We start from the raw sequence: 9266 nt of genomic DNA, 5'->3' as shown, positions 1-9266 counted from the left end.
AGTTACAGTAGTAGTTACAGTTACAGTAGTAGTTGTAGTTATAATAGTAGTTACAGTTACAGTAGTAGTTACAGTAGTAGGTATAGTTATAGTAGTAGTTACAGTTACAGTAGTAGGTATAGTTATAGTAGTAGTTACAGTAGTAGTTACAGTTACAGTAGTAGGTATAGTTATAGTAGTAGTTACAGTTACAGTAGTAGTTACAGTTACAGTAGTAGGTATAGTTATAGTAGTAGTTACAGTTACAGTAGTAGTTAGTTACAGTAGTAGGTATAGTTATAGTAGTAGTTACAGTTACAGTAGTAGTTACAGTAGTAGGTATAGTTACAGTAGTAGTTGTAGTTATAATAGTAGTTACAGTTACAGTAGTAAGTATAGTTACAGTAGTAGTTGTAGCAGATGCAGTAGTTATAATTGTAGTTAAAGTAGTAATAGTAGTAGTCATAGTTGTAGTAGTTGTAGTTATAGTAGTAAAAGATGCAGTTTTAGTTGTAATAGTAGTTGTAGTCATAACAGTTACAGTAGTAGTTCTAGTTATAGTAGTTGTTATAGTTATAGAAGTAGTTGTAGTTAAAGTAGTAGTAGTAGTAGTTATAGTTCTACTAGTAGTTGTTGTAGAAGTTGTAGTTATAGTAGTAAATGATGCAGTAGTGGTTATAATAGTAGTTATATTAGTAGTTGTAGTCGTAGCTATAGTAGTTGTGGGTATAGTTGTAGTTATAGTAGTAAAAAATGTAGTGGTTGTTATAATAGTAGTTATATTAGTAGTTGTAGTTCTAGTTATTGTAGTTGTAGTTATAGTTCTAGTAGTAGTTGTTGTAGTTATAGTTGTAGTTATAGGCGTAAAAGATGTAGTAGTGGTTCTAATAGTAGTTATATTCATAGTTGTAATTATAATTGTAGTTGTAGTAGTAGTTGTGGTAGTAATTATAATAGTAGTTATAGAAGTAAAGGTTCTCAAGCTGTGGGGCGGGGGCTGCATGCGACCAATCCAAGTTGTAGGCAGAACAAAAAGGTTGGTAGTAGTCCCATCCATCCGTCCATCCATCCATCCATCCGTCCGTCCATCCAACCATCCATCCAGTAAAATAAGCTCTGCTCATATTGAGCTCATATTCATGTTTATTTGTTGGATCTGAGCACAGACTGACTTTATTTTTATGGTTCTAAAAGTGTTCAGACATTTTATTTTGATTTTTGAACATTCAGAGGCTGTTGTTGTTTTGACAAAGTGATGGTTTGGTTCGATTGTTTTGTATTAAAAAACAAAAACAAGATGAAGTTTATCCAGAGCGAGTTCATTACTACAGTGATCTCACGTCTCACAGGTTATAAAAGCCAGCAGGTTGTGTTGGATCCACACTTCGTCTCCATCTCTCATCCTGAGCAGCAGGTGGGTGACAGTGGGAAGGAACAGGAAGAAACCTCCAGCAGAACCAGAACCAGAACCAGGCTCAGGACGGCCGCCCATGTGGGCTGTGGGTTTAAGAGGGCAGGAATGAGACAAATTCAGACCGACTGGTCCAGGTGGAGTTTCTACTGGAAGAAAGACAAAGAAAAGGTGGTCAGCTGTAATCCTACAGCAGCAGAACTAAAGGAGAGCTCAGGAAACCCAAACCAACCCAAACCAACCCGAACTATAGGACTGATCATGAAGGGAAGTTTTAAACCTAAAGACAAACTGGTTCATGTTTGTGAATCTGACTCTGATTCAACAGGAGGAAGAATTATCTTGTTAAAGTTCTGGAAATTCTTTCCATTTTTTGAGTAATTTGAGAACCACTGCCTCAAAGATAGAAAAAAAGACTTAAAGATGCGACACTCCCAGCTGAAAGAAACAAACATTAAATACAATAAAATACAACCTAAACAGAAACACCTCAGCAGGAAATGACCATTAAACAGGAAAAGCTCTCAAAGCGCGTTTTTCACCAGCAGCTAACAACACTTTGACTCTTTCAGTGTCTCTGTTCGGTTCGTGTGAGACACTTTTGACCTCTCTGCACATTCCTGACTGAAAGACTTTTGTCTCCAAAGGAGGATTTAGGTCATCCCCACTTCAGTGGCTGTTTTGTAGCGTTTGAAAGATGTCCACTGTCCCGTGTTGGCACAGTACCCCTCCATGCTTGTCACCATGGAGAACAAGGCACAACCTCCCAGAACCTCCTCCGTGCGCGTTCCCAAAGTAAATCTCCTGGTTCCGGACAGCGGGAGGTAACCTGCGGTCAGCTCTCACGCGTTAACCCGCTGCTGGACCCTCCCGGACCGGTACCTTCCACCTGGGACCGAGCCCCGCGGGGTGAGGAGGTTAATCCCTCTGGCTCCTCCCCGCGTGGCCCTTCCTCGCTCAAACGATCGCGCCACCTCGGCTGCGCCTTAAAAGAGGGAGGGCCGCGCGAGGAGAGCCGCAGAACGCCCCGAGGAGCTGTCTCCGCCGCGCGTGGTGCTGAAAGTGCCGCTCCGCCCAGGCATGTGGTCGCTCCTCTTTGTCCTCCTGTCCTCCCTGGACAGGAGCGCCGTCCTGAGCCGCGCCGCGGACGCGGAGGACACCTGGGAGACATTCTTCGCGGTCGACGGCACCTCCTGCGCAACAATGTCCCCCTCCGGGGAGAACCTCCTCTACCAGGTGTCGGACGGAGCCGAGGCTGGAGGCGCGTTTTACGCGCGCGGCTGAGGCCAAAGCCGCGTGCCGGGAGTTCACGGAGAGATCAGAGCGAGAGGGACAAGCCCAGTCCCTGCAGGAGGACGAGGTTCCGAAAAGATCCAAGAGGGGCTTCACCTACCCCGGGACCCTGTGGTGCGGAGCCGGAAACATGGCGGACGACTACAACCAGCTGGGTGAGTGGAGGGCTTCCTCGCGTTTTGGTGATAAATTTGCTTTAACTGAAATAAAATCCTCCCCGCAGGAGAGTTTGCAGAAACCGACAGCTGCTGCCGCGTCCACGACCACTGCCCCCACGTCATCCACGCCTTCTCCTCCAACTACGGACACACCAACTTCAAATGGCACTCCATCAGTCACTGCGACTGTGACAACGAGTGAGTGAAGACTCTTCATTCTGCAAAACACACAAACCAGCAGCTGTTTGCATGAATGCCAAACTCTTCTTATTACACAGAAAAGTAAAGATAAAGGTGCAAATCATTGAAAACTCTATGACCTATTTGTGGTATAAACATGAATTACAGCCACGAGGCTGAATAAGAACAATTTTTTTTTACTAATTTGATTATTACAGGTTACAATAAAACAGACAAAAGTCAAATTATCTTGCCAGTCTGAGAAAATATGTTTTTTTTTCCCCTGGTAGGAAGATAAACTTTACATAAAACTATAACTTGTGAGCCTGAAAGGTGCAGAACCAGAACCAGAACCAGCCGCTGAAGTCTGAAGGATTTCGTTTGTTCAGTTTTGGACTCCTGTCGCGTTCGGACGTGGAATCCTAACTGCTTTCCCTCGTCTCCCTGCAGCCTGAAAGCCTGTCTGAGGAAAGTCAACGACACGTCCTCCCGGGTCGTCGGGCAAGCCTTTTTCAACGTCATCAGCGTTCCCTGCTTCGACTTCACCTACGAGGAGCGGTGCGCCGAGCGGCGCTGGTACGGCCTGTAAGTACGGCGTCGTGTTCAGCGCCCGGGGCCATTTCGGCTCCGAATTCAGCTCACGCATCCCCTCCTCCCCCCCTCCCGTCCGTCTTTTCTGTCTCGCAGGTGTAAACGATACGAGAAGCTCCCCGTCGCCGTGTTAAGGGAAGCGGTGCCGTATGACTACGGCGGCATCGATGTCATCGACGAGCTGGCAGTGGCGCCACCCAAGCGGAAAGATCCCGAGAAGATCAACGAAGAAGAGCAGCCGGAGGGTGTGACGCAGAGCGCGATGCCGAGCCCCGAAGAGCCGTCGCTCGGGAACGTCGTCACCGCCGCCGAGGACTTCATCAAGGTGCTCGCCACCGTCTCCTCGTCCCAGAGCTCCAACGCCGACTCCAACAAGGACGCAGCACAAAGTACCGAGAAAAAGAAGAAGAAGAAGAAGAAGAAGGAGAAGGAGAAGGAGAAGAAAGCCAACAGGAGGCCGAAGGGGAAAGGAAAGGAGAGGAAGAGGAAGCAGAAAGCGAAGGACGGAGATGCAGTTTCTCCACCGGGGAGCAGAGCAGAAGAAGTCCTGTCTTTGAGTAACTTCATCCGCGAGTCAAACAGGTTGGACGGGTCGAACACAAACAGGCCCGATGAAAACAAACTCCAGCTCCGAGGAGAAGATGAGCCCTCCAACGACGTCATGAAAGACGAACCTGCCGCCGATGTTTCCATAACGTCACCTCCGGCGGTCCGAAAGGGCCCAGCCGAGGCAACGAAAGAAGAGGAGCCTCTGAATGTTACCTCACCCCACGCAGAAAACGGAAGAGGCGGAAACGAGAAGAAGAAGAGCAACGAACTGCTCCATCCCTCCTCTGAGGACCTTGAGTTGGACACAGACAGCTTGGATGTGTCTCACCCCGTCACGGAGCCCCAATGGCTCCTCGCCGTCGGCGCTGCCAGAGCCCCCACCCTGACCCCCAAAGTCAAAAGGAGCAGGTCAAAGGAGAGGGGGGACAATGGGGGGAGGAAGAAAAGAAAGAGAGTCGGCCTCGATGCTGCCATTGTGCCTGCCGAGCAGCCGAATGCTTCTGCAGACAGCCTGAAAGTGATCCCCCCCAACGGGGTTCCCGCCGCGCCGCCCGTCCCCCCTTCAGCCCAGCAGGCTCTCCAGGGGCCACATGTTCACGGGCGGAGCAGTCGGGTCACGGCGTCCGCCTTCAGCGTCCTGAAAAGGCGAAGGTCGAAGGAGAGAGCGCTGAGGAGCAGGCGGAGGAACTCAAGCGAAAACCTGCTTTCCCCTCACGGCGGCTCAGCAACCCCGCGCCCCGGCGTTGCACAGGGCACGCAGGAAACGGAAACTGGCACCCCAACCGTCCGCTCAGACCTCCGCTGGGATCCAGACAGACGACAAACACAACCTTCCCTGAAACAAACTAAAGCCGCAGCTGAAGATCCGAGCTCCGGAGCGCCCTGGACGACCACGTCTGCGGCTCCGTCCGTGAGTTGGCTTCAGCTGTCCATCCAGAGAGCGAAAGCACAATTTAACAAGAAGAAACGGAGGAAGGCGTCGCACTCGGACAGACAACGATAGGCCACGTGTTTCAGGCGGGACGACACTAGATTAGAAAAGCAAACTTTAGCTGGTGGTGAGAGACAGAAACGTCACCAAACTGCATTTGATTGTAACATTAAAACGGTGGTTTTTTTTCATTATTTCGTCTCGCATGTCAGTAATAAAAACTCTGCATGACTACAAATGGATTCGTCACTGATTAAACGTGTGGTCGCTAAATCCAAGAACACTTTCACACTTTAGGAAATTAAAGGTATTCATGAGAAAACAGAGTAAATTTATAGAACTGGGTAAATTTAAACTAATTCCTCAAATTAATATAATAAAAACCAACTCAGTTATTGTGGTTTTACTCCAAAACTCCTTCAAATTAAAATATTAACATCGTAAAAGTCAATATCAGACAAAAATACTCTTTAAAGGCTTTAAAAGCTATCTCCAAATATATTGTATCTCAATATCTGTAGTTAATGTTACTAAAAACTTCCAGTTAATTCAGCAGTGATTCCAGAATAATCTTAGCCTAGCTGTTAGCTTAAAATTAGCAACTCTTAGCTGAAAACTAGACATTGTTTTGTTTATTTCTTAATACAAATAAATAATCATTTAGAGCATCTTTATTGATGTGACTGAGATGTGCTGGATGGAAGATTTTATTACTGACATAGAACCAAAATAGATGTTTTACTTGTTTTTTTAAAACTACTGGCTGCTAGTGTTAGCTTAGCATCACACTTAGCATACACAGAAAGATAGAAACACTTTAATCCTAATTTAATTTTATATAATTCTTAGCCAGATCCAGACTGCGTACGCTCAATAAAATGTAGGTTTTAAAGATATCTGAAATGCTAAAAAAAATAAAGATATATATGATACTAAATTAGCTTAGCTAGCTCCTTTTCTTGCTAGCTTGTAGCCAATTTAAAACTGCATGCCTGTTAGCCCAGCTGGAAATATTTAATTAAAGGGGGGAAAATTAAATCTAAACCTCACAGGCTTAACCTGCTTAACCTCATTTCTTTCTCTCTCTTTTTTTTTTTTGTCACAATCTTTTCTGTCCACGCTGCAGAAAAGAGCCAAACTCTGCTGCGTCGGTGGACTTGTTCTTTTGTTTTCCAGGACCTGCAGACTTCGTGGTTTCGGGCAGGGTCACATTCTGCAAACTGATTAGGAGCTCATTACTTCCATCTCTTATTGTAACAGCCTTCAACGAACAATCCCCTCAGATCAGCTGATTTTTCACATGCTCGCAAAAAGGCTTAACATGCAGGAGTTGACCCCCTTCACACCGAACACGTTTAAAATCCTCTTTGGCTTCTTGAGAAATCTCTCAATGCAGCATATTATCTGTAACCGTTACAAACGACGCATGGATCCACTTTAGTAGACACCTAACTATTGAAAACTTGGCCTTCAGTTGGAACTATACTTTTCAATGTGTGAGAATAAAGTAATTTCCTACAAAAAAGGAGGAGGATTGGCATAAATTAACAAAACTCTGTGATTTATGATAATAAAAGAGACAATCTCTTTATCAACTTAACTTGTTTAAGAATACCTACAGTGGACAAACGCGTTGGCGTTCCTTGAGCTGTCTAAATCGAAACTTAGCTCAACCTACAGCAATTAAAAGGCAGGAGACACAGTCTGAAAAGTATTTTAGTTAAGTTTGATGCACCGAAGAGGAGCGACGCCGCAGCTCATCGTGTTCACAGGAAGAGGTTTGCAGATTGGTAGTCGTTTAAGTCAAGACCTCTGACTTTAAACCTAATAATCCTATCAGGTGTTGGGTGTAAAAAGCACTGGGTGAAACGGAAGACAAACTCAGATGTTGGGATTTATAGTTATGTCTGTCAGACCGGCCTCCAAACACAGGCTCGTCACCTGCTTCGGGTTCGTTTGAGTTCTTTCAAGCAGACCTTTTTGTTGCCCGCGTTTGCTTTTATCCTGCTTCCATCAGTCTCCTCAGCCCGCTGATGCCGGCAGACTGAAGCATGAAGTCAATTTTAAAATCTTTTACGATCGTAGAGAACGCTTCTGACCCGATGGGACTCGTACAAACACCAGTGGACCTGCTGTGCCGACCTGCGCCGTGGCCTTGGATGTCGAACGCGACGTTATTCACAAGAATGTGCAGATAAGAAGGAAGGACAACATTCTCCCAGAGACACAGCCTCCTCTTCTTCACCTGATTATAACCCCCCCACCACACACACACACACACACACACACACACCACACACACACACACACCACTTGAGACAGACAGAAACCTACATTTTAAGTTTTAAGTAAAGCTGCCGGCCTGAACCTCAAATAAATTAACTATATAAGAGAGAAAACAAACATTTACAACCAGGTAAAACACTCCATGACCTCCAACCGTCCAGCTGTCCAACTGTTCCACTGTCCAAATTAGAGAGTGATTTAAAAATAAATAAACCCCTCTGGTGTTAGAGGAGCTGCTGCAGCTCAAAAACTTGTCAGCTGAGTTTAAGATGAAACTGAAAATTAAAAAAAAATAATTTCTTAAAATGTCTTCATCTGACTAATAAATGTCCAGCAGTCGGCAGCAGGACATTCTGTCTCCCATCAAGATTCAGTCTGATTATATAAAAGAACGGTCCCACTTTACATTAAGGGGACCTTTATAAAGTATTTTTTATTGGTTTATAAATAATACAATACTGTTTTATTTATAAAGCAATTTAAAAACCACACTGCTGTACACCAACAAATAAAAACACAAGAAATCAAAAAACACGAGTGTTAAACACATCATCAGGCGTTGTTCATAAATTTAAGCAGGCTCACTTTTTAAAATAACTTTTATTTGTTTATATAAATATTTACTTACTTTTTACTTTTTGCTCCTTATGAAAAGCTTGCTCTTTTATATTAAACCTTATTAACGAGTTATTAAGCGTACAACTTACTTAATAACTGCATTATTAACTATTTATTACTCATTGATAAGAGTATAAGTGTTGTGAAGTGCTACCCTTGCAAATACAATTGAAGAAACAAAACAAATTGTTCGAGCAGGACTTTTTGTTTTTTATAGGATCGACTATTTAAAATAAACGGAAATGTAAAAGAATACCCCCCCCCCCCACACACACACACATTTATTTATCCCAACAAAGCCTCTCAGATCTGCAGGAACAGAGATGTTGATGCTGCCCCCTGCTGGACACAAGTGAGTTTGCGCCTGAAGTTAAAAACTACTACTACTACTACTAATACTATATCTACTACTACAACTGCTAGTACCACCACCACTACTAGTACTGCTACTATTACTTCTACAACTACTACTACTACTAATAATAATACTATATCTACTACTACCACCACTACTACTACTAATACTATAACTACTACTACTAGAACTACTACTAATACTAGAACTACTACCACCACTACTACCAGTACTACTACTACTACTACTCTTTGTCTGTTTCCTTGTCAGTCATCACAGCGACTCCTCCTCCTCCTCCTCCATCTGACTGATGAAGAACACAGAGTCAAACAGAGGAGGAGAAAGAGGAGGAGGAGGAAGATAAGGAGGAGGAGGACTGCTGCTGACAGTAAAGATCAGTTTTGGGATTTTTTTTGTCACTTCCTGCTACAGACGCTCTCACCTCAGAGTCTGGCCTCGGTTCGGTCCTCTCACCTTCTGACTCGGGCCAAAAACCCAAACGGCACCGGTCCGGGTGGTCCTGGAGTTCTGGAGTCCTGGAGTCCTGGCGGTCCTGGCCCGGTTCCTCTCAGTCTGGGGTTGTGTGGAAGCTTCCAGCAGCTGTGGGAGGGAAGAAGTGGAGCTTTCTCTGGATGCTCCGACTAACCAGGAGACTTTCCTGACGGATCTCTATGGAGTTAGATTTGTTTCACAATTATTCAATCAAAAAAAAAATCATGTCAAACAAAAAAAGGAGTACTCAATCAAAAAAAAATCATGTCAAACAAAAAAAGTAGTATTCAATCAAAAAAATAATAATGTCAAACAAAAAAACATCTTAAAAACTTTTTAACCATAAAAATATTTTTTTACGAAACAAAAATTTATTTAAAGATTTTTTTTTTTTTGATTGAAGTCACTAATTTTTTGTTTGAA

General features: G+C 44.1%; 2 protein-coding genes across 2 annotated transcripts in view; one reads left to right on the top strand and one right to left on the bottom strand.

The window, feature by feature from the left end:
• The first annotated feature begins 2525 nt into the window (after positions 1–2525).
• proca1 (protein interacting with cyclin A1) lies at positions 2526–5324 on the top strand. The gene is made up of 4 exons (XM_017435274.2): positions 2526–2838; positions 2907–3039; positions 3472–3606; positions 3709–5324. Exons 1-4 carry the CDS (start codon positions 2814–2816, stop codon positions 5162–5164), a joined length of 1749 nt encoding a protein of 582 aa, XP_017290763.2. The 5' UTR covers positions 2526–2813; the 3' UTR covers positions 5165–5324.
• Positions 5325–8624: 3300 nt separating this feature from the next.
• LOC108247279 (dehydrogenase/reductase SDR family member 11-like) overlaps positions 8625–9266 on the bottom strand; it is a 12174-nt gene continuing 11532 nt past the window's right edge. Inside the window, exons 3-4 of the mRNA XM_017435275.2 lie at positions 8794–8992; positions 8625–8658 (exon numbers count right to left, since the gene is read on the bottom strand). Coding sequence (XP_017290764.2) covers positions 8625–8658; positions 8794–8992 — 233 coding nt within the window. The remainder of the gene's footprint in view (positions 8659–8793; positions 8993–9266) is intronic.

This window comes from Kryptolebias marmoratus, linkage group LG2 (genome assembly GCF_001649575.2).
Source record: "Kryptolebias marmoratus isolate JLee-2015 linkage group LG2, ASM164957v2, whole genome shotgun sequence".
Lineage (NCBI taxonomy): Eukaryota > Metazoa > Chordata > Actinopteri > Cyprinodontiformes > Rivulidae > Kryptolebias > Kryptolebias marmoratus.
The sequence above is the reverse complement of the archived record's forward strand: the minus strand, read 5'-3'. Positions and strand labels throughout refer to the sequence as shown.

Excerpts from the sequence above, each read along its gene's own strand:
- proca1 (XM_017435274.2), top strand. The coding sequence starts at position 2,814 with ATGGCGGACGACTACAACCAGCTGG. Across the intron at positions 3,040-3,471 it reads CACTGCGACTGTGACAACGA|CCTGAAAGCCTGTCTGAGGA; the intron begins GTGAGTGAAGAC and ends GTCTCCCTGCAG. Across the intron at positions 3,607-3,708 it reads GAGCGGCGCTGGTACGGCCT|GTGTAAACGATACGAGAAGC; the intron begins GTAAGTACGGCG and ends TCTGTCTCGCAG.